At 30.0% G+C, this 23,825-nt stretch overlaps 6 protein-coding genes across 11 annotated transcripts; 4 read left to right on the forward strand and 2 right to left on the reverse strand.

Moving 5' to 3' along the window:
- The first annotated feature begins 55 nt into the window (after positions 1 to 55).
- LOC105673987 (HCLS1-associated protein X-1) lies at positions 56 to 2,044 on the forward strand. Of its 2 annotated transcripts, XM_067349683.1 has the most exons (7): positions 56 to 296; positions 409 to 495; positions 568 to 683; positions 759 to 906; positions 1,097 to 1,371; positions 1,596 to 1,672; positions 1,777 to 2,044. In XM_067349683.1, exons 1-6 carry the CDS (start codon positions 226 to 228, stop codon positions 1,634 to 1,636), a joined length of 738 nt encoding a protein of 245 aa, XP_067205784.1. In that variant the 5' UTR covers positions 56 to 225; the 3' UTR covers positions 1,637 to 1,672; positions 1,777 to 2,044. The 2 variants fall into 2 exon arrangements, with proteins under 2 accessions (XP_067205784.1, XP_012225434.1); XM_012370011.2 differs by lacking the exon at positions 1,596 to 1,672.
- Positions 2,021 to 12,109, reverse strand: Su(dx) (Suppressor of deltex). Of its 2 annotated transcripts, none has more exons than XM_012369992.2 (12): positions 11,686 to 12,109; positions 10,932 to 11,065; positions 9,717 to 10,145; positions 8,239 to 9,553; positions 7,935 to 8,166; positions 7,506 to 7,813; positions 7,178 to 7,420; positions 6,593 to 6,752; positions 6,216 to 6,490; positions 5,877 to 6,102; positions 5,697 to 5,793; positions 2,021 to 5,323 (listed from the first exon to the last, which is right to left on the reverse strand). In XM_012369992.2, exons 2-12 carry the CDS (start codon positions 10,987 to 10,989, stop codon positions 5,151 to 5,153), a joined length of 3,516 nt encoding a protein of 1,171 aa, XP_012225415.1. In that variant the 5' UTR covers positions 10,990 to 11,065; positions 11,686 to 12,109; the 3' UTR covers positions 2,021 to 5,150. The 2 variants fall into 2 exon arrangements, with proteins under 2 accessions (XP_012225415.1, XP_012225414.1); XM_012369991.2 differs by having other exon boundaries at positions 8,239 to 9,559.
- A 236-nt stretch (positions 12,110 to 12,345) lies between these two features.
- On the forward strand, positions 12,346 to 15,745 carry l(1)G0320 (signal sequence receptor subunit 1 l(1)G0320). The gene is made up of 5 exons (XM_012369787.2): positions 12,346 to 12,635; positions 13,543 to 13,719; positions 13,803 to 14,062; positions 14,673 to 14,940; positions 15,126 to 15,745. The coding sequence occupies exons 1-5, from the start codon at positions 12,572 to 12,574 to the stop codon at positions 15,197 to 15,199; spliced, it is 843 nt and encodes a 280-aa protein (XP_012225210.1). The 5' UTR covers positions 12,346 to 12,571; the 3' UTR covers positions 15,200 to 15,745.
- An 849-nt stretch (positions 15,746 to 16,594) lies between these two features.
- Der-1 (derlin-1) lies at positions 16,595 to 18,438 on the forward strand. Its single transcript, XM_012370021.2, has 2 exons — positions 16,595 to 17,244; positions 17,368 to 18,438. Exons 1-2 carry the CDS (start codon positions 16,806 to 16,808, stop codon positions 17,688 to 17,690), a joined length of 762 nt encoding a protein of 253 aa, XP_012225444.1. The 5' UTR covers positions 16,595 to 16,805; the 3' UTR covers positions 17,691 to 18,438.
- A 329-nt stretch (positions 18,439 to 18,767) lies between these two features.
- Positions 18,768 to 20,179, reverse strand: RpL12 (ribosomal protein L12). The gene is made up of 4 exons (XM_012370022.2): positions 20,020 to 20,179; positions 19,847 to 19,920; positions 19,158 to 19,550; positions 18,768 to 18,814 (listed from the first exon to the last, which is right to left on the reverse strand). The coding sequence occupies exons 1-3, from the start codon at positions 20,054 to 20,056 to the stop codon at positions 19,164 to 19,166; spliced, it is 498 nt and encodes a 165-aa protein (XP_012225445.1). The 5' UTR covers positions 20,057 to 20,179; the 3' UTR covers positions 18,768 to 18,814; positions 19,158 to 19,163.
- Positions 20,180 to 20,370: 191 nt separating this feature from the next.
- PICK1 (protein interacting with PRKCA 1) lies at positions 20,371 to 23,798 on the forward strand. Of its 4 annotated transcripts, none has more exons than XM_012370039.2 (6): positions 20,372 to 20,649; positions 20,775 to 20,924; positions 21,052 to 21,108; positions 21,774 to 22,092; positions 22,164 to 22,359; positions 22,632 to 23,798. In XM_012370039.2, the coding sequence occupies exons 1-6, from the start codon at positions 20,588 to 20,590 to the stop codon at positions 23,327 to 23,329; spliced, it is 1,482 nt and encodes a 493-aa protein (XP_012225462.1). In that variant the 5' UTR covers positions 20,372 to 20,587; the 3' UTR covers positions 23,330 to 23,798. The 4 variants fall into 4 exon arrangements, with proteins under 4 accessions (XP_012225463.1, XP_012225462.1, XP_067205782.1 ...); XM_067349681.1 differs by having other exon boundaries at positions 20,829 to 20,924; XM_012370040.2 differs by lacking the exon at positions 21,052 to 21,108 and having other exon boundaries at positions 20,371 to 20,649.
- The last annotated feature ends 27 nt before the right edge of the window (positions 23,799 to 23,825 follow it).

Below are 23,825 nucleotides of genomic sequence, written 5' to 3' on the forward strand. Positions count from 1 at the left end.
AAAACGAATCTAATTGATGGATATAAAAGTGTGCGCCAATCATAGATGACTGTTATTTGACCGCTTACAATCGTGCTTTTGGAACACACTCTTCATGTTTCTGACTACATAAAACATAAATATGATCAAACCAGGAAAACCGTGATGCAATTCTGTCCAATTTTATCATGTTACTTTGACAAGAGTTGTTTGTGCGGTTATTACACAGTCTAAAGTATTCTAGAAATGTCATTCTTTGATTTTTTTCGAAGTTTTCTCGGTTTGAATCGTCGAAACGTCGATTTTGGCACAAGCGAGTAAGATTTTTAATGTTGCTATGTCATAATTATTCTTAATATTTATACAATTAACGTTTCGTATTTTAGTATTCATAATTTTAAATTGCATTAAATCAATGTTACATTTCAGATTCGGTGATCATGATTCACACAGAGATAGTTTTCGTAATCCAATCTGGCAGAGTGACGATGACGACGACGACATAGATGACTTTAGGTTAATGAAAATACTTGTATTGATTTTGAATTATATAAATTTTGAATTTATTAATTTTTTATTATCTTTTAGGCATCATGGAAATGGCGTGCATTTCAACATTTTTAACGATTCGGTTAAAATGACGCGTTACTTTGAGTCACAGATGGATAATATGTTAAAAAATTTCTTTGGATTTAATTTTTATGGTTTGTCTACTTTATGTAAAATGTGTTATGTAGACAATGATATATTATTTTAACCAAGTGTTTTTTTTTTTATAGGAGATGAAACTATTCAAGCATTACCATTTACTGAACCTGAAGAAAATGAAAATTTACGTGACCAAATGTTGAAATCTGTAACAGATGAACTTTTTAATAAGGCAAGCACGCTACCTGAACGGAAAATAGATACAGATTTAGATAAACAGTAAGCACATAGGACCATTTATTTAACATGTTTCACAAAATTAATTGTACATTTTTTAATATACAAATTATGTATGTCAAGGAATAATGAATATTTTCACATAAATATAACTATTCTTTTTGATTTTTAAATTATGAATCTCAGAGATATTTAATGTATATTAATTTGTAATATATATTCTCCTGCGTAGGATTACTATGGAAAAACTTTTCAAAACAAACAAGGAAAAAGTAGAAATTGAAAAATCTTTCGCACAGCACAATTTTTTTTTTAAACAATTTGTTCAGAAAGGGATACACAATTCTGATGGAACTATGGAGCAGAAACAAATATTCAAAGATAGTGAAGGTAATATGAAGACAATAGTTACAAAAGAAATTGGAGATAAAAGATATATTACAACTATAATAAGGGATAAAGATGGATACGTAACAAGATCCGAGACTGTGTTTCATATATCTGAAAGTAAGTATATAAATATGTCTATTCTCAAAAAAAAAAGTATGAAGAATTATATTATTTATAAAATAAATAATTTTAAAAATACATAATTATATTTCTAATATCACATACGTTTATTTAGACTTTTTAATGATAAATATGTGAATTAGCAATGTAACTATAAACATTACTTAAACATTAAAATGAAAAAAAGACTTTAATGTAAATTTCTTATTAACGATTGATAGCATACTCGATTCACAAAGAAAAAGAATTCTCAACATCTTAAGTATGTGTGTGCACACACGCACACTTTAGGCCAAACGTTTGTATCGCATAATAGAAAAATATATAAATATCTTATGATATTCAATCTTACTATAATTTTTGTCATTTAATTAAATTTTAAAAAATTATGCAAATTTACAGATGGATTAACAGACACTGGAAAATGGCCACCTGCAAAAAATAACATAAATGATGATGATTCAACAACTCACAATCGTTTTCCATGGGAAAAATTTTTCGCTCTCTATCCAAGAGGTTCTTTATAGCAAGAGATTAAATGAAATGTAAAATGAAAGTCGTATCTTGTTCCTAATAGATAAAACATGCTCCCTTGTAATCCACATTAGATATTTAATAAAGTAAATAAAACAAAGTTAGAAACTCCTTTAATTTCTAACTATAAACTTTATTTAATGGATTATATATTCTGTACATATATATTATATATACATATGTTTAATAAAATTTATAATTTATGCAAAGAAGTTTTTCTAAAATTTATTCAACTGAATAATCTCACTTGAAAAAATAAGATTGTTAGGAATGATAAATAGTATTACCGCTTCTAAAGGTTTAACCTGTTTTTACATTGTATGATTCTCAGGTATTAGGCGTTAATCTTAATATCAAGTACCGTGTGTTTGCATGCATTTAATATTATACACTGCTTTTGAATGTTTTTGAGCGATTTTTTTCAAATAACATATGTATTTAAATATCCACTTTATAATTCTTGATTTATGTTTATAGCACTCGGCAACAAATAATTTATACTCGCGCATATAAAATTTTTATAACAATGCCCTGTTATAATTTTTAAATCAGTCCTTTTTTCTAATTTCAAATACATATAATCACATTGTTTTAAATTATATTAGAAACAATTCTAAATACCGAAATACGAGGAATAAAATAAAATGCATGCAACAAAATATTAAATTAAAGCTATCCATAAATATGTTTATACGAGTTAATATTATAAGATAACATAAACTTGATGCTATCACTTGCGATAGCAATGTACTAAGCACGTTGTAGGAACGTATTTCGTAAAAGAAATTTTTGACGCAGTTTTTACGTGTTTTTTTTTTCTTTCATAAAAGTCTTATAAGAATATCTAAATATAAATTATATAAGTAATACATATACCACTTTTCCATTTTACTCAATACTCTAATAATGCATAAATAAATCCTAAACTATGATTTATTATAATTATGAAATATCTATCGTCAATAAATGACTTATTTATATGTATAATTGTAATAAATTCGGATATATATTATGCATATTTAAACAGTGCCCAATATGTTATGCATATGTCATTTTATATAGTCATACACATAAATAATTGTATACATCTGCATAGATATGTACATAAATTAGTTATAAACAAATGCACAATTTTATGATTACAACCCCAGGATTCCTAAAATTCAGTATTACAAATAATATGTTAAAAAATATTTGATATAATATTTTTCAGGTAACTTTATATGGTCACACTTATGAGGCAACATACAATGTGTTAGTAGGTCTCTAATAAATGACAATATAGTCAAGAAGAGAATAGGCGGATAAGCACAAAATAATAAAAATATCTGAAAATTTTTTTCTATTGGCTGATTGTATATAACAGATAATCATAATATATATCTAAGGAGATAAAATTATTATTTACTATATTATATACAAAAAATAACTACTGTCATTCCACATCTAGATTTCCTAGGATAGAACATAAAATTGTAATCGCCTATAACACATTATATTTCATAATTATATAAATTTCATATGTACATTATATATATATATTATATGAAGAGAAATTTGCAAGCTTCATGTATTTAGGCATTAAAAAATATTAAAATATAGTAAAAACTATTATTCTATTAGTTTTCATTGTTTTCGTATATATAGCATTACGACTTGTAAATTGTGGCAAACATAAGTAGACAAGTTGTGTAGACAAGTGTCAAATTGGATTGCAACATTATATCATAAAAATTATTTATTCTTTTTTTCCTCATCAAGATAGATTAATTTTAAAACATTAAAATAACTTTTTAGTATATGCTACAAAAAAGAACAAATTAGATTGTACATATTCATCTAATTTCCTAATATATTTATGGGTGTTTTCCAGCAAAGACCAAGTGTGACACAGTGTCAATACGAGTGCTTTTATTGCAATCGATAAATCGATACGAATCAGCACAATTACAAAGTAAAATAAAAAATTATTGTCAAAATTATGCTCATCACTTTCAGCAATTTTTAAAATTTTATGTATTACAAAAATTTTATTGTCTAATAAATTATTAAAGATATGAAACTTATGGCTATGTCAAAAAATAAAAAATAACTTTTTTTAAATTTAATAGACAAATAGTATGTTTTAATATTAAGAATTATTATATATTGCAGTTATTTCAGCAAAGTATAAGTATTAAAGATTATGGTACAGAATCAAAAAACTTATGTTAACATGAATTAGTGATTATGTCGAAAATTAAAAGGTGTTCTATCAAGCACTTATGCACTGTGTTTAATTGCATGGCACAGTGTCTATTTTTTTTGCTGGAAAACCCCTCCCCCAAAAATATATATATATATTTATAATACGTTTATATATATGATTATATACAGGGTGGGACAGAATTAACTTCGATTGAATCACTTCAATAATGCCGCAAATATTGATTTTAGCGAAAATTGGTCCAGATAAATGTTGCATAATTTGAAGAAGGCCATGTAATGCAATGTTCAAACTATTTTTATCATTTATAGTTTTCAAGTTTCTCAACCTTTAGTTTTTTAAATAAAAATTGTTTAATAATATGACCTTCAAACATATTTCACACATTTATTTTAAATTGAACAACTCATCATTAGGATTTTATTAACTTTTACATCAAATAAAAGTAACATGCAATAAAAGTGACCTTAAAATCTTGCAAACTACAAATAACAAAAATAATTTAAATATTGCATTACACAGTCTCCATCAAATTATGCTATATTTATCTGGATCAATTTTCGCTAAAATCAACATCATATTTACAATATTATCGAAATAGTTCCAATTACGTGCCCCATCTCTTTTGTGTATATATGTGTGTGTGTATGTATGTGTGTCTTTGTGTAATATATATAAATTTCATATCTTATTAACATTTTATGCAATTTCACAATGATTCTTCAATAATTAAGCAAAAAATGTTAATAAGATACAAAATATGTTAGAATAAATGGATATTAATTTGAATTATTACATTATTTGCATATAATTTATGACGCTTTATACAAATTTTTGGGCAATTTACCTATAAACATCTTTAATTATTCGAAACTTTTACAATGTTAATAATAATTGCACTCAACAAATTTTGAACGTAGCATAAACTCATTTACCGTATTTTAGTTTGTGCTATTACCCTAAATTTTGTTTTGCCATCTGTTAATCATATATAAATAGTAGTAGCGTACCTACTCATTCATTAGCATATTTACAATTATTCTTGGCCAAATCCTTCTGTTTCTTCAATCGCATAATTTAGTTTTTCTACTAATTGATCGTAACTTTTGTAAGGTGGTAGGTCTAGTCTATTGAAGCAAGTATGTGATCTTGGCAACCAGGTATCCTTTCCAAACTTCTCTATACAAAATCTTTGTGGACCGTTGCTCCCTGTAACATGTTAAGTGACATTAAAGTGCATGACATTTTTACAAAAAAGTTTAACTATTTTATCTTTAATAATAAAATAGAATTTCACAGGCTCGTGTGAATAAATAAAATAATAAATACAAGAAAAGGGATAGCACCGACAGCATGCATGGCTCGATACCCTCTTTGTAATTATTATTTTATTTATTTTATCCTTATTATTGAATCATATCTTAAATGAGTAGCTAATAATAATATATTAATGATTTTAATCACATCTTATTTTGTGATCCTTATCAATTTTTTTCATTACCATAAATCCATAAAATGGAATAAAAAATCTATTATTATTATTATTATACCAATAGGAAAAGTAATTTTTATATAGCTTTACCCATTAATTCAGCAAATCCACCAACAGGTACACGACAAGTACCAGTCACAAATTGTAACAGTCTAGCTCTTTTTTCGCTGTCCGTTCTCGTTACAAACTAAAATACAAATAACGTGATTAGAAAAAAATTAGAAAAATTATTGAATATTTAATTGCTAAATAAAAAACTTAATAGCAAACCTGCCAAAACCACAGAATCTGTTTACTGTTACGAGTGTAATGTCTATAAATTGTATTGCGTTGCCAATCTTCAACGTCTATTTCCTGCATGCCACAAAGCATGAGTTCCAGTTCACGTTCATCGAAATATTTGAGCCATTCTAGAGGTACAACAGAATTGAAGCCTTCCAAAAATGCTTTTGTTTGTTCTTCTATACCTCTTGTCATTCTCCATTCTGTCATTAACCTGTTGAATAGTTGGGTTTAAAACTTTGCTACCTCAGATGTATAAGAGAAATGCAAGTTTCCATTTTTGTATTTTTTTCGAAATTAATTGTTTGTTAGAAAAAGTGTATGTACCTGATGTATTCTTCTTTATTTTCTTCGCCTACTCTAACTTTATCGCCACCTTCTTTTAATTCGTGATGTATTACTTGACCAAGAATCTCAAAATCCACACTATAATACAATTCTAGGCCGCACTCATCAATATTATTTTCTTTTATCCACACGAGAGACTTGTAAAACTCAGGATCAATCGATTCTATATCCTTCATAACCAATTTTTTATTCAGCATGCGTTTATAAAACGGCATTGTAAATCCGCTGTATATAAATCGCCCGTGATAAAGAGCCTGCAAAAAACAAGAAAAGATAATTTACATATATAGTTGTATTTATACAATGATGCGAAAGAAGCAAGAAAATTGTTATAAAATGAAAAAATTAAAACATACCATTGCGATAAATCTGCCAATAAATTTGAAATATTGCAAGTGGTCGGGATTGACATATGATGCTGGGTTTATTTGCAAACTATAATTGCTTTTATTGGCATATTCAAATAGGCAGTACATTGGATTTAAAACTTCGTGACTCAGTAAGAAAAACCATTCCCTGAAAATCACACATTTTCTCTTAACATTCCTGTGACATTGGAATCAAATAAAGAGCTATCATTGTATGGCAAGTTTTAGTAGAATTTTCAACAAAGAAAACCTGTGTCATATAAATGAACATAGCTACTAGATAAAACGTCTTTTAATTTTTTATGTAGTCACTAGAGTTTGCTCTAGCACAGGTTTTTTTATTCTATATAAATCATTTTCAATTTACATTTGTAATTTTGGCTAAAATAACTACAGTGTATAATTATACTAATTATTGATAATAAAACAGATTATCTGTTCTCATTACACTTATAATTTAATAAAAAAGAATAGATTAAGGTCATCATAATAGCTCTTTATAATGAGACACTGATAATTGATAATAAAGATGACAATGCAATATTATTAATAACTTTCTTGTATGTGTCATACCTAGATACACCTCCATAATCCAGACCTTCCTCTCCTTTAAATATTATATATAATCTCCGTCTTAGCGCAAAGGCTTCTGCATTCATTATTTGATGATAGGAATCTTCAAACAATGTTTGTCGACTAACGCTAATCTTAATATGATTAGGCAACGCATTAGTCTGACACAAGAACCGGAATTGAGACAATTTCCATCGGAATGATCTCTCGTACGCTCTTGGCACACGATATACACCTTTCGGGCTGCACAAAAGAAACAGGATAGAGATGTTGGATTGTCAGATTTCAGATAGCATATGTAATTTGTCACGATGTAATTTACACGAACCCTTTGGGTGCACCCGGCCTTGGATCCTGAAATGTCGTGGTTCGAGTGTTATGATCGACAAAATATCGAACTCCGTCTTCAGTTAAACGTATCTCCCAGCCATCCGGCAACGGTGGTTCATCCATTCCGGTTTCTTGACCTTGTGTTCGGGGATCCTCCCACTGCGTAGTTCGATTCTTATGATTTACATAATAAATTCTTCCTTCCGGTTGCTTTCGTCTTTCCCAACCAGCCGGTAATGGTCCCAGAGCGTCGTCGTCGTCGGCTACAGATGTCGACAGACCCGCAGCAGCTTGATTTCCATGAGGCTGATAATATAACAATCGCAGTCCATTTACATTTTATACAATTTATATAGATTTTCTTAAATTTAAAAAACAACGTTTATTTACGTAAATTTAAAACTACGTTTTTTTCTATGTTATTCACCTGGGGATAAAGAAATCTTTGATTTCCTTGTTGGACGACATATTGTCGTTCACCCTGCCAGTGCTGGAAATGCTGCAATCTTTCCGTATTTGGTCTTTGCCACGTCGTACTTCTCGTATTGTGATCAACATAATAGATTCTACCTCTTGGGTCACGACGAACTTCCCATCCAGGAGGCAAAGGTTGAGGTCTTTCCCAAGACGTGCTTCGAGTATTATGATCGACATAATATCTAATGCAACAGAGATAAAAAATTAAATTCTGTTACAATTTTTACCAAATATTTAACCAATGTGTATTTTACCTCCTTCCATACAAATCGTATCTCATTTCCCAACCAGGTGGCAATGGTTCCTCAGAATGGCCGACTTCTTCAGCAAGCAGCACCGAGGATCCCGATTGCGCGACAGATTGCCCAGCTACTGGCACGGCAACGGATTGACTAGGCAACGTAGCCGTAGTTTGCAGAATTCGTGGAACACCAGAACGAAGATCTGGCAGTACAGCTGGAGATACATGTTCCGCGATAGAATTCGGCCGCCCCTCGGTCAGAGGAATCATTGTCGATTGCTCCGGTCGAGAAATCAACGCACGACCGTCATTCAAGGAAATATTCGTGTTTTGTTGACTGCGCGACACTCCACGTAAATCCAGAGCGCCTTGCGTATTTATCGGTTGCTCCGCACGAGGAATTCGTAAATCTTCCGTCACACGAATCGAGTTTGCGGATTGATCGGCGTGCTGTCTCATTCCACGCAAGTCCTCGGATACGAGAATGTTCGTGGTGGACTGTTCCATTTGTCTCGTTGCCGGGCACAGATCCTCATTTACGCTCAATCGTCGAATGTTCGTCGTATGATCTGGCTGTCGCGTACATAAATCTTCCGTCAAAAGAATATTCATCGATTGTTCCGATCGTGTCACTACACGACCGTCTGGAAGAGTCGCGACAATCGGTTGTTCTATTCGCAGAGCACTACCGCTATGTACATCCGCATGTGGTGAAGCACTCAGGTCCATTTGACCTGAAGGACCAGAACTATCCGCATTGGGAAGCGTCGATTGATCTTGTCGAGAAATTCCACAAGCATCAGCACATATCTGTTGTCCCGGAATAATCGAAGATTGCTCGCATCGCGGAACATTGCGTGAATCCAATTTGATCATAGCGGATTGTTCCGCATTGCAATAATTGCCCCGTGTATACACTCGACTTTCCGACGAATTGGATGACGCTGAAGACTCGTCTTTAACGGCCAATCTACTTGCAAAAGTTCGTACATCCGCGGCATGTCGATTTTTCGGAGATACCATAGATTTATCTGCTATTGGAATTGCGTGTCCATTCACCAAAGCACTTGTGGAAAGGCTGCTGCTGCTACTGCTGTTACCGATGTTGCTACTCGATGTACCGTCCGCACATGAGATCGCAATAGAAGTTCCGACATTTTTATTATTATTTGTCTGACTGTTTCCACCATTGTTGGGATTAAGATGAATATTTGTCAAACCACGACATACAGACGGCATAAGATTCTCTGAACTATGTAATCTCATACGTGCACGAACTCCACCATTGAGAATACTTCGGTTATTGATTGCATCATTGTTTGTGGCACCTAAAACTGTAAAGATTTAAGATGTATACTGTAAGATACGAAAAACAATATTACGATATAAATTTATTAGCAGCATTTGATTTGAATGTATTTTTAAACAAATTTCTGCTTTAAACATTAATATTTAATTTTCACAATTTGTTATAATAAAATTATTTTTTACCATCAGATTGTATTTGGCAGGGCGGCTCACTAATACTTAGTGGTGTCTCATTTGTGGTATCAATTCTAAGTCCATTAAACACCGTAATTAATTCACCGACTTTGCACAGTTGAGAATCATGTTTGCTCTCACTCATTAAATCAAATGTCAATTCTAAATTTTCTAATTTTCCATTATAATGTGATAACACTTGAAATAGACTTATCCGTTTCTCTCCTATCAGTGTATCTTTGCGAAATGTACTGTGGTCAAGTAATCGAAAATGCAACTGTGAATATGGTGTCACAAGTATAGTAAACTCTTCATTCCACTTTGGTTGATATGTGGACTTTGACACCTCTGTTTTACGAGGACTTTTATCATCAACTGAGAATTCTATATACGGATTAGGCTTTAAAAAGGTCGAACTTCTTAGTATAGCTGCTTCAACTAAAATAATTCATGTTGCTATTAATATACTTGAAATGTTTCATATAACTCTTATTTATATATTGTATCATTATTTACAACTTAGAAAAGTAATTTAAAATTATGCAAAAAAAAATTTAATAACTAATATACATTTCTTTACAAAAAAATATAAAACAGAAATATTAAAACATAATTTGATGTAGATATTTTAACACATTTGCTACCAGTATACATGTGCTGTAATAATACTCAATTCTCAGAAAGTATTATTTTATAACTACATTATAAACCATATCATATCACACATAGATGAGATTTAAGTAATAAAAGACAAAATTGTCTTTAAGATAGCAAATGTATTAAATAAATATCATTACATATAACAGATAGAATATTATATATTATATAAAATACTACTCTATCCATTCACTATTAATTATTGATCATTCTATCATTCAATTACATATCATATTGCTTCAAATATAAAATTTATTTTAGTTTACATAATTAACAAACTAACAATCAGCATCAATCTTGTAAAGGTATGAATGCTTTAATAAAAAATTATTTGATCAAAGATATAAGAGTATTTAGAAGACAAAAAAACAATAGTTTAATTTATATAAAAATATTGAAAAATCTTTGCTGTGCAATTCTTTTATATATATATATATATATATATATATTTTTTTTTTAGTTGATAAATTACATTATATATCAACTCTAATATGAATTATTTATAAGAAATGTTAATCATATCTAAAAAAATACGTTTTATTATATTTAAAAATTCATGTAACTTACTTGTAATACTTAATTGATGAAAACCAGGTGACACCACTTCTTCTTCGCAATGAGACATTGTATGGAATTTATAATTCAAAACAATTGCTTTAATAAACTCATAATTTTTTCATCTAATTACTTTTTTGAGATATCTAAAACAAGCACAAATATAAATCTTACAATTACAATTCATAGATAATTTTTTCATATTGGCAATATTTTTATCACAATTGTATAAAATTTATTAAGTGTTCACAATATATATACTAACATATATGTTATTTACATATTTTATATTATTATGTATTTATGCATGTATGTATTATATATGTATATATATATAACTAATGTATATATATACACTAATAATATAAGTAGCAATTAAAAAGACAGAAAAAATAATAGTATTTTAGCTTTAAAGGATAATGCAATTAATGATATGATTATATAACATGTTTGATTCAATCAACCTGTTCAACAAATTCAGCAGATGTAAATGCATTACAATTAAAAGTACATTAACACATTTACAAGTAGCAGGATTTATATAAAATGATGATTTTACCAAATGTTATCTGTATGACTAATCTTATCTAGTCAAAAATATTTATAGGTGCGTGCAAAGAATTATAATATTGCAAAAATTACTATTACTGATCTCTAATCTTACAGTCATGAGACTGTTGTCACTGAATATGAACATGTCACATTGGTCGTGCACAACGTCCTTGTCAAAGAAACAAAATAGCTTTCAACACCAGGAAATACAAACCAAAATCGATATCTCCAGCTGCTCACAGTATCCTTAATGACGATCCTCCGTCCATCTTTTACGCAGTTAATAATTTTATCGTAGCAAAAATGAGTAGAAACGCTCGGAATCTGCGTTATCATTAAACTTCGATATCAATCAGTCACCATCTTTTCATACGTCAAATGTAGTCTCTTCGTGTACTTATGCGAGAGCAAAAGCGACCGTGGGCAATTTCGTGGTTAAAAATTCCTGCTGAACAATCTAATAGATTTTCACGCAAAATTACATACGCGTTATTTTCGTGTCAAAGTAACACGTACATTTGATTCGCATAAAAACTTATGTGCACATTTTTCATTTAAGCACAGCAGTGACTCGCACCGACAAAGACAAACTATAAGATACTCTCGAAAAAAAAGATGAAGATAGTTAAAGCACGGTATAAGCAGTATGTTCACAATCACGCAGGTTGTAATCATGGATATTCTAGTGAATTACGTTCTAGTAATTTTCACTAGGTTGCACTGTGTATAAAGCATAATCAGGTGTGTTCTGCGATTAGACATTAGTTGCATGACATCCAATCGTCGTTCTCTTTTAAAACCTCATATTTCAAGAAACGTTGGGTGTTCCATCTTGTACACGGTGTATTTCATGCCAATGTTGTGTCAAACTGCGCCGCGCTGCGTTGCTTTTATGTTCCACGTTGACGAATTGACGACTACCGATTCGACCTTCCACGTAGCACGCCAGTAGTGCTGGTTACACCGGTGCTCGTTATAGTAACTATCACGTTATGCCGAGGTATTGCATTGTCAGATCAGTGGTATCGTAGTGAGTGGATGTAAGATCAAATAATTCGGTGTTCTTTACAAAGAGAGTGTCTGCCGAACAGCGAATTAAAATGAAAAAATTTAGCATTTTTTTAGTCTTTATTGTTTCGGCGCTTGCACTCGTAGCCAACGGAGGTAATATATAATTTATATTTTATTCATAATGTGTGTCTCGCGATATGCAGTCTGGATTATACAAAACATGAATTAATAGATAATATACAAATGTTCAAATTTTTTCTTTTTATGATATTTTAACGGATAAAATATTTGTGAACATGATAAAATATTTTTCACGCAATTAATTAGTTTTTTGGTGATCCTAAAATTCTGCTGTTGCATGCTCTTACATGTGACGAAACAGCTGTCCAAGATTAAAATGAGTAAAATATTTCCTAAACATATTTATTATAAATAAAAGAATAGTTATTATGAATTAATTTGTGATTGAACTGATTTGGATATTTCCAACTTTAAATATTATAAATATATATCTTAAATGTATTAGGAATTAAATATTTGTAAAATGTATCTCAAATCTAACCTCATACAAAGTATTTCGAAACTCGGATGTTTTTTTAATAATAAATTTTTGACAATTTGGAATTGATTTTTTTCTAGCAAAAATATTGAAAGAGAGAGAGAGAGAGAGAGAAATTATCATTATTTACCATATTTTTTCAATTTTCAATATTATGTATCTTTGTATTTAATCTTCAAATTAAGATTATAAAGTTTATTTAAAATTAATTAAAACAACTTTTTTATTTATTTGCTTCCCTAAAGTTTATCTTATAAAAAATCTTTCTTCTCTCACCATCACTTATAACTCAGAAATCATTGATGTTTCTATGTTTTTACTGAGGAAAAATTAAATGGATTAGAGACTCTGTTATGAAAAGAATATTTGTACATTTTGAGACATCCTAGTGTATAAAAAAGATTAATTATTGCTATATAACCTTAAAGTATTACTGAAAGATTTTGTTAAATTGAATGTTATATTGAATTTTTACATATAGTTTGTATTTGTTTTGATTAGGATATAGTGTCTATGCTCAAGAAGATGAGAATATTGATGATATTGTTGATGTGGAAGGTGAAGAAGGTACTATAATAACTGATGAAGAAGTAGAAGAAGATACAAGTAATGCTTCAGCTGATGCGGATACAACAATACTTTTTACAAAACCTATTCACAATGCACTATCTACTCTTGGTACTTTAATTGTATTTTCTATTAATTTAGAACTATAATAATATTTTTTAATATATTAACATTATATTACAAATGTTTAACAGAGTTGCCAGCTGGAAACATAGTAGAATTTCTCGTGGGTTTTACCAATAAGGGTGAAAGTGATTTTGTTTTGGAATCACTAGACGCTTCTTTCCGATATGCGATGGACTTTAATTTTTACATCCAAAATTTCTCGACATTCACATTCAACAAGGTTGTAAAATCCAAGCACGAAGCTACCTTAGCTTATTCCTTTATACCATCTGAAAGTTTTGCTGGAAGGCCATTTGGTTTGAATGTTAACCTGAATTATAGAGATGTGGTAAGTATCAGATATAAGATGTTAGATTATAAAAAAAAGATATATTTTTTAAACTATATTTTAAAAACTGCATATCTTTATTAAATTGTGTGAAAAACATGTAAAGTTGGTGTAATGCACTTTAAATGTAATCTTTTGTAAAAATCAAACTCTATAGCTTAATATAACAACATTTTTTAGTTAAAATAAGATATACTGATATGCAGAATAAGAGGTTTCAGAAAATAAAATCTCTGATAGGAAAGTTACAATTCAAAAAGTTATAATTTAAATTAATTTTTCTAAAAAAATTTCTATGGAACTTTCTTATGAAAGTTTACATCTAATGAAGCTTATTACACATCTTATCTTCACCAAAAAATTACATTGCTTTAAGGCACAAATACGATAAAATAATTTCTCATTTGTCACGTTTGTATCTGTGATTTATATGAAGACTGAAAATCAGAATTTTAATTAAAATTGTTATTTTGACTTATATTGATTATATTTTTTTCACTCGGTTTAATGAAGTACTATATGCTCTAAACATTTTTAATACATCATATTTTTCATATTTTGTATTTATAAATATTACTTTCATATGTTAATATATTATGCATTGTTGCAGAATGGAGTTTCTTACAATGAAGCTGTCTTTAATGAAACTGTACAAATTATAGAGATTGATGATGGTCTCGATGGAGAAACCATTTTCCTTTACGTATTTCTTATAGCATGCGTTATATTGACGCTCGTAGGAGGTCAACAACTGTTATCATCTCTGGGACGCAAGTCGCGCTCTTCTATTACTCGTAAAGCGCCGGTAGAAATGGGCACATCTAATCCTAATAATGTAGATTACGATTGGCTGCCAAAGGAAACACTTAACAGAATCAGTAAGTAACAGAATTAGTAATATTTTGGAATCAGATTTTAAGCAAGCACAAAATCTATTTAACATTTTTTTATAATACCATTATTATACAATCTAATATAATATAAATTTCTTGGTTAATTTGTCTTTATATCAAAATATTACATAAACCTTGAAACACAAAATCTAACTTAATTATGCTTGTAGATAAATCTCCAAGAACTCCAAAGCAAAGTCCGAGACAAAGAAAAACAAAGCGGACAGCTGGTTCTGATGACTGAACTATATAATTATATTTATGTATGTACATTATTTAAAAAAATTTATATAAGGAAAATATGCATTATACAACAACTGCAATAATTTTAAAATAATTAAGAATTCTATATCTGAAACAAATTATGTGAACAAAAAATAGTTTCAGTGAGTAATGTATATTATATGTTTCCAATATGTTTTTTTTAATAATCTCTCGAGATAACATTATAAAAGAAGTTATATGACGATACAAAAATATATATTCATTCCTGTAATATAAACATAGATTCAAGATCAAAGAAAAAGAAACAAGAGTATAATGGTACACAATTTTCTTTTTGCACAAAATCCATATAAAAATCCATATAAAGTTATATTGTACTTAGCATAATAAGCTTGGGGTTTATTCCAAGATTGATTGTTCTCCTTTGTGTTTTCTTTTTTTTTTATACAATCTGCGTTATGATTAATAATATGAATGCGTGCGTGCGAGCGTAATACAAAATTGTGATTCTGTATGATTGCACTATTATGCGAGCATATTTAATTAAACAATTTTGTACAAATAATTTTTCTAAATTTATTATAACACCCTGACGACTAGACAATTATTGCGCAAAAATTGCCTGCCACCGGAATTTTTTATGAATTGCTATAGCATATTTACAGATGTATTTATTATGAATAATATTCCTAAATCCAGATATCATTATGTGTTTATACGCGATCAGAAGATATAACGAACATGAGAGTATTAAGCATATGTATGTAATTTAATATACAAGGTGTCTGAAACCACCCGTATACTCCTTTTATAACGAATGGAAGTGGTTTTCATCAAAAATCCGAAAAAATCTAATAAATAAATCGGGTACTGGAAGTAGGCTATCCAGACCGGAAATCGGTATTCAGCTTTGATAGACATCTTCCTGTCTTATTAAAAAATGAATTCATAAAATTCATAGAATGATAAAATTAAAAAACTGTAAAAGTCGTGCAAATACGTGATGCCGATCAATAATTGTTAGCAGAATAAAATCATGCATATATTCCCGAATTTGAGAGTACACATTGCAGCATAAAAAGCAGAGTATGTAGACTATTATAAAAATTTATAATTAAATTGTTAAACAGCGAACATATAGTTGAATTATTAAGAAAAGTATTTAATTAGAAAAATTCAATATATCACGTTCAAATTTACATTTAATACCGTTTCAAATTCTATATAAATTTATAATTGTCACATGTTCAAATCTTTGCCAATTTTGCATATACAGAAATATAAGATTAGGCTGTGAAAACCTCTTCAGAAATCGACTTGTATTTCTTTCTAGGGGAGGGGGGAAGGCAATCAGAAAGTGTTTACGCATAAACACTTATTTTTGATACAAATTTCATCAGAATTCAGGCTTTTATTTTTTACAGACACCCTGTATATATATTATCATTTTTTGCGACATAACCTATGTGCGGCGTATACCGTACGAACACGTAACCTAAGAAATCATCGTTGTAAACGTCGCACATCTTTGGCGATATAATCACACGTCATTACTTTGCGACAGTGACCGACAGTCACGGCATACTCGCGGTATACGAAATAAGATTAGAAGCAAAGTAAAAAATATGTCAGACGTGAGAGACTGGTTCAATTCTCTACCGATATTTACGAGATATTGGTTGCTGTGTACCGCGATCTTAACATTACTCGGCAGATTTGGATTTTTGAGTCCACATTCATTAATACTATGGCCTGATCGATTTCTGAACAATTTTGAAATCTGGAGAGCAGTGACGAGCGTTTTCTACTATCCGCTCAGTCCAGGTTCAGGATTTCATTTTTTGATTAATTGCTATTTCCTATACAATTATTCGCTGAGGTTAGAACGCGGGGAGTACGATGGAAAACCAGCGGATTATTGTTTTCTCTTGTTATTCAATTGGATGTGCTGCGTTATTATTGGACTTATCGGCGATTTTTCCTTGCTCATGGATCCCATGGTGCTCAGTGTGTTATATGTATGGTGTCAGCTGAATAAAGATGCCATTGTAAACTTCTGGTTTGGTATGTTTCCCTAGTTTTTCCTTTTTCTTAATAATTTACCAATTTTTTATACAAAATAACATGTATACAGATATAATTTAACTTGTAAGATAGATTAACTTATATAAATAAATTTGTCAACAGGTACACAATTTAAAGCCATGTATCTGCCATGGGTTTTGTTTGGATTCAACTTGATCATTTCTGGTGGTGGAATGATGGAGCTGTTTGGCATCTTGGTCGGACATCTTTATGTATTTTTGAAGTTTAAATATCCTCAAGAGCTTGGTGGCCCGGAATTACTTAACACTCCAAAGATACTTGAAAATTATTTCCCTCCTCAAAGAAGTGGAGTTCGATCATTTGGTACTGCACCAACATACAGACCACCAAGGGAACAAAACGCTCAAGGAAGAAATGTGTTTGGAGGACATAACTGGGGAAGAGGTCATGTGTTGGGTCAATAATTTAAGAAAATTTATTTATAAAATCATTGAATGAAAGAAATTTTCTGTTTACTTATTCTGCGATCTATGATCAGTATATAAGAGCAACACTCGTTTTCTGACGTCTGAATTAATCCATTCTTCCAAGTATCTTTTTAAACTTTTATATAACTTGAAGAATTAAAAACCATGAATTCAATATATATGCATGTTAAAGCAACTTAACACCTTGAGGACTGTAAACACAAATTTGTGTTCATGTGCAATTTATTTATATTCTAGCGAAATGTTATATAGCAAATAACTGAATTGCATTGTATAAGTTTTTATTAAAAAAGTTATAATTTTATTTGGCTATGCGTAATATATACTTGTATATTTGAAGACCTAAACATTCCACATATATATGATAAAATATTCCAAGACGATGCCACATGGTGAACAAACACATCGGTCCTTAATGTGTTAATAGCAAATAATAGACTATTATAAATATAAAAGAATAGAGAAAAATTATTTAAAAATATCATTATGAAATCAAAAATATTCACAGTATGTTCTAATAAATGGATAAATCTGATATAAATTATAGAGCAAAAGGACAAAAGACATTAAAAGGAATTATAAAATGTTTAATCCTTTTTTTTCTCTCTTCTGATCACTGATAACTAATTGTTGATTGCACTCGATAATGAAGTATGCTCATCAGTAAACTTGTATATATAATTTTCTGTACATTTACATAATAAATAGAATATAGAAAATTTGAGTAAGTGTAATGTGCATGGATCTCTTCACTAAATGTAGAAAATTTGTATTGGATTTTATTATTGCATTTATTCTGATAAGAATAAAAAAAAGCTCGATATTCTGCATTTTATCTTTAGTTAACTCTTTGAGAGCTTTAATTGTTAGAAATCATTTTTCTTATAAATTTATAAAATCAATTAATGTTTTGAAGTGAAACAAGCGTTATGTTTAAACTCAATTTTTAGCAATTGTATATCTCAGTGCATTAAAGTATATATTTCAAGAATAAATGGATAATGTACGATATAATATGGGTAATATAAACTAAAAAAAATACAATTATACATATTTAATTCTTTTTTAAAACGTTTTTATTTTCTGCGCCTTACAAAAGTCTGTAAAAATAAGACATAGAACACTTAGTAAAATACACATTTTTATTGCAAAAGATTATAGTAACATGATTTTTTATTGAGGGTGTCTCCTCAGTGGCCAAATGCCTGCTAGCATAACATCAATGAATGAAGTTAATACTAAACAGGTGGATGGGATGCCAATCCCTACCAAGAGCCCAAAGTTAACTCTTTTCATTGTAATTTTACAATAGTCAAAAAACTTGTTAATGATAAATCATATAATTATATGATCTATAACCAATTATAATAAGTCATTTAGATAATACTTGTTTATTTTATATTTTTTGAAATAAAAAGAGTGAAATAAGAGCTCTATACCCACCAAAAATTATTCTTCAGGGACTTCCAACTCTCCAGCTTTAATGTCATCTATGAGATCATGAGGTGGCCTGCCCTCCACTGTGCATCCAACTGACTGACATGTGCCTAAGATCTCTTTGACAGTGCCACTGAGTGTTCGCGACATTGATCTTGATCTCATAGCACGAGCTATAATAACAATGTCGTCAAATGTCAAATTGCCGCTGTGCTTTATATTCTTCTGCCTCTTGCGGTCCCTGGGTGGCTCCTTGAGCGCTTTAATTATTAGAGAAGCCGCAGATGGCACAACTGAAATAGTGGCTTGTCTATTTTGAATAGTCAGCTGCACTGTGATTTTTAAACCTTTCCAATCACTAGTAGCTTTGGCAATGTCATCACCAACTTTTTTAGGAGACTGAAATACGAATATAATTTATTATTAATAGCACATAGTGTGCTTTTATAATAAAAATTAATTGTTATCTGTTTTTCCATCAACTCAAAGTTTGTAAACAATTTTATTGCTTATTTTTGTTTAAAAAATTCACTTTATTTTATTAAATATTTGATAAATTTACAAGCAAACTTGATTAAAACATAACATTAATTAGTATTTTTTAATAATAAAGCTTGTAACTGTGAAATATTGCAAATCAAAATCAATTACTACATAACCAATATATTAGTACAAATAATTCTCTTCAAACTTACCAAACCAAGGGGACCAATTTTTGGAGCAAGAGAAGAGGTAGCTCCTACTTCACCACCAACGCACCGAAGAAATACTGTAGAAAAAGAATAAATGATTTTAACCTTATACTTTTCTCAGTTGCAAAGAAATTTTCAAATGTATATTATATATATAATAAAAAATATTAAAATACCTTTTTTTATTTCATTTGGATCAAACTTTGGAGGCATTGTGATAGTTTTAGTTGAAGATTTTCAACGAAAAATGTGGATGAAATCTGATTACAAGACTACAGAACACACGCGACGATAATCTCACGTTGGGAAAGATAGGAAAAAGGAAGTAATAAATCGCCTATTCCGGTAATATGCTTCGAGTCTTTTTGCGCATGCGTGACTTTATGCAAGATTCACACTACACGGAGAAAAGAAAAAGGGGTATTAAGGTGTCTTTTCACGCTGATGCTCGACACCAACTTTAATGTTAAAAAACATCACGTGATCAAAAACTGCTGTAGCAGTTGGTTATTATATTAGACACATGAGTTTACCGTCTTGTTAATATATAATCGAAGATTGGATATGTCAAACAATGTCCAACCACTGGAATATTTATCTTATATCATGATATAATAATTTTTATAGAATGTTATTGTCAAATTGCATTTGTTTTAATATTTGCACTTGATAAACTAAATCAGAGTTGCAAGAGAAACAAGAACCGAATATAAATAACATCTGCTAACATTATTGATAGCAAATATGACAGGCTTAGACTTGCTAGATATTGGGGAGGATGATATCTTCTTTGAAGAGGATAAAATGTTCGTTGTACAGGATTGTGGATGTTAGCTTGTGTTAAGTGTTATTTGTCGTTGTTGCATTATAATTTTAATGTGCTTTATTTTGATTATAACATGCATGTCTGAATGCCATGACGATACAACAGTTTAACAAACGCTTCAATTTCAACCACAAACAGTGATATATTTCATTATTCAAGTGGGTCAACTTTGGATAAAGCTTTTTTTGTTGCTACAACCGCCGTACCATCGGCTAGCATCAAATTACACCAATTGGCTATGATGGAAGATCGCATGTATGCATTATTTTTCCACCATAGTTATATTGACCTTTTATTTCTCTTTCTGATTTTACACATATCTTTTTTGTGCCAAATTTCAATTTCTTCTTTTTATATTGTTGCTTATCATATTGGAACTTAGACCAGATATAGAACTGGTCACACAAGATCAATGTACACAGCAACTCTCAAAGCAAATGTAAGTTTTCTCTTTTAAATATTTTTCTTATGAAAGACATTTATATTATCAAATTTATTGTGTAATTAATATGCTAAAAACAGTTTGTTAGGAAACTAGTAGAGTATATTAATAATATAATATATAATTCTAATAGAGTTATGTAAATAGTTATATACTTATAATTATTCTTCTCTTTTTTTAATGAAATACATTTTTAACAATAAATACAAAATACAGGTAAGAATAAAAGTTTTATGTATTTTCTATAAATAGATTGTGGAAATTTGTTGTGCTTTATATAGTATTATAAGTGCTTTATATAGTTTTATAATTAATTATAATTTAACTTTGATTGTGTATATTTTATTTAAATGCTACATATTTAGAAAGAAACTATTTTTATTTGAGATAGATTTTATACCAATAAAATTAATGAATCATCTTGATACATTAAGTATACAATTCTTGAACATGGCATTTAATATATATATAAGAGAAAACCATTTGCACTGTATGTGTTTTATCAGCTACTTTGCGTATTTATATTTTTCTATTTAGAACACATTTCTTTGATTGTGCTGTATAGAATGTATTCTGTAGCTTTAATATTGCTGTTTCTAAAGAACTTGATTATTTACATTTATCTAAAAATTATTAAATTACTTAATTTTTTTAAATATCAGGGGTATGACCATTACATCTGGGAACGTTGTGATACAGAAGGATGCCAGTAATCTTATTGGTATAAGCATTGGCGGAGGTGCGCCGCTTTGCTTGTGTCTTTACATCGTACAGATTTTCGACAATACACCCGTCGCATTAGATGGCACTCTTCAAGCAGGTGATGAACTTGTGGCGGTGAATGGAACATCGGTGAAGGGCAAAACTAAAGTAGAGGTTGCAAAGATGATACAATCTTGCGTTTCGCATGTCAGTATCAATTACAATAAGTTACATGCCGATCCGAACCAAGGCCGCACACTCGACATTGCTCTCAAAAAGGCAAGGCATATAATTGATATATTGTGTGATATAATTATATTCAAATTGTATAACTATGCTCTGATTTGTAGATAAAACATAGATTAGTCGAAGGAATGGGTAGCACCACTGCTGATGCACTTGGATTATCACGAGCCATTCTTTGCAACGATGCCCTAGTCCAAAGATTGATGGCATTGAAACGTACAGAAAATTTCTACAGAGGTCTCGTTGCGCACTCTAAAGCTACTTTACACGCTTTCTTTGATCTGACACAAATGTATAAAGGTACTTTCCGATTAATTACATCGATTTAATTAGACTCTTTCTCTGTTATTTAAAAAAAAGAGTAATTTTGTATAGTTTGTGTTTTTTAGCATATTCTTCTTCGATTTTCTTAAAATCTTGATTTAATATGCACTTTTTAAAGATTCAGATTCAGCACGTAATAAAAGCGCTTAGAAAAATGCATTTTTTTTTCTCAAACATTAGAAGTAATGCTCTTATTGTTAAGAATTTCATAGATTTGTACACATTGTACATTTGGTTACCTCTTTCAGTATTCGGTGATGCCTTTGCTGCTATTGGAGTACGAGAACCACAGCCGCGCGCCAGTGAAGCTTTTAGACAATTCGGAGAGCAACATAGACAAATGGAAAAGTTTGGGGTGACCATGTTGAAGGCCTTGAAACCGATACTTAGCGACTTAGGGACGTATCTTAACAAGGCCATACCAGATACAAGATTGACGATCAGCAAGTATGCTGATGCAAAATTCGAGTATTTATCTTACTGTTTGAAAGTGAAGGAACTGGACGACGAAGAGCAGAGTTGCGCCGCTCTACAAGAGCCCCTTTATCGCGTGGAAACGGGCAACTATGAATATCGTCTGATATTAAGATGTCGACAAGAAGCTCGTGTAAAGTTCGCGAAACTTCGCTCAGATGTTTTGGTAAAACTTGAATTACTGGATAACAAGCATGTTCAAGATGTTGTGTGGCAGTTGCAGAAGTTTGCAGCAGGCTTAGCAAAGTATTACGCCAGCACTCGAGATCTATTGTCGGAAGTGACGCTATTCCCTGTCGAAGTCGATCTGTCGCATTCTGCGTTTCAGTATAAATCCCTCGGGCCGCAAACGTTAACGGATTCAAGTGAAGACATCGATGAATACGAACCGAAAGAGAAACAGGAGAGCATAAACGAAGAACTTCTCATTGATACATCAAATTTTTCATCGGAACCAATCGATAATATGTAGCCATATTTATTAATTTTCCAAAGAATTTTTAAGTTGGACAAGTAATTTTTATTACAATCGGCAATGTATACGAACGAAAGCTTTTTTATTCAATTGATTTAGTCAGATCGACGATGCATTCCTGCATGTATTATTTAACAAGACGTTTATCTTATTTACAGCTTTTAAGATATGTTTTTAGAGGATAAATTATTTGTTATCAAATTTTATCTTTTAAATCAATTTAAAGCAGTATTTATATTAAATAAGGAATGATGTTAACTATATTCTTGTTTTAATTGTGATATAATATATAGATATATTTATAATTTATATTATGCATATATGTAATACACTAGTAATGTATATTTGCAAAAGTAAATTATATATTAAAATTAATATTTACAACAATTGTGAAAATTGGTTTTATGTTCCATAATTATAACTGTAAAATTCTTCCAATAAAAAATGAAATAATTTCTTTGAACAAGTGCTTTAATATGTTTGTAATGTAAAA

Source organism: Linepithema humile, chromosome 2, assembly GCF_040581485.1.
Source record: "Linepithema humile isolate Giens D197 chromosome 2, Lhum_UNIL_v1.0, whole genome shotgun sequence".
Lineage (NCBI taxonomy): Eukaryota > Metazoa > Arthropoda > Insecta > Hymenoptera > Formicidae > Linepithema > Linepithema humile.

Coding starts and splice junctions, on each gene's coding strand:
- RpL12 (XM_012370022.2), bottom strand. CDS start 20,056: ATGCCTCCAAAGTTTGATCCAAATGAAATAAAAAAAG. Junction 19,921..20,019: donor TCCAAATGAAATAAAAAAAG/GTATTTTAATAT, acceptor CTTTTTCTACAG/TATTTCTTCGGTGCGTTGGT. Junction 19,551..19,846: donor AAATTGGTCCCCTTGGTTTG/GTAAGTTTGAAG, acceptor TTCGTATTTCAG/TCTCCTAAAAAAGTTGGTGA.
- Der-1 (XM_012370021.2), top strand. CDS start 16,806: ATGTCAGACGTGAGAGACTGGTTCAATTCTCTACCGATATTTACGAGA. Junction 17,245..17,367: donor CATTGTAAACTTCTGGTTTG/GTATGTTTCCCT, acceptor ATTTGTCAACAG/GTACACAATTTAAAGCCATG.
- LOC105673987 (XM_012370011.2), top strand. CDS start 226: ATGTCATTCTTTGATTTTTTTCGAAGTTTTCTCGGTTTGAATCGTCGA. Junction 907..1,096: donor GATACAGATTTAGATAAACA/GTAAGCACATAG, acceptor TCTCCTGCGTAG/GATTACTATGGAAAAACTTT. Junction 1,372..1,776: donor TGTGTTTCATATATCTGAAA/GTAAGTATATAA, acceptor GCAAATTTACAG/ATGGATTAACAGACACTGGA.
- PICK1 (XM_012370039.2), top strand. CDS start 20,588: ATGACAGGCTTAGACTTGCTAGATATTGGGGAGGATGATATCTTCTTT. Junction 20,650..20,774: donor TTCTTTGAAGAGGATAAAAT/GTTCGTTGTACA, acceptor ACGATACAACAG/TTTAACAAACGCTTCAATTT. Junction 22,360..22,631: donor TCTGACACAAATGTATAAAG/GTACTTTCCGAT, acceptor TACCTCTTTCAG/TATTCGGTGATGCCTTTGCT.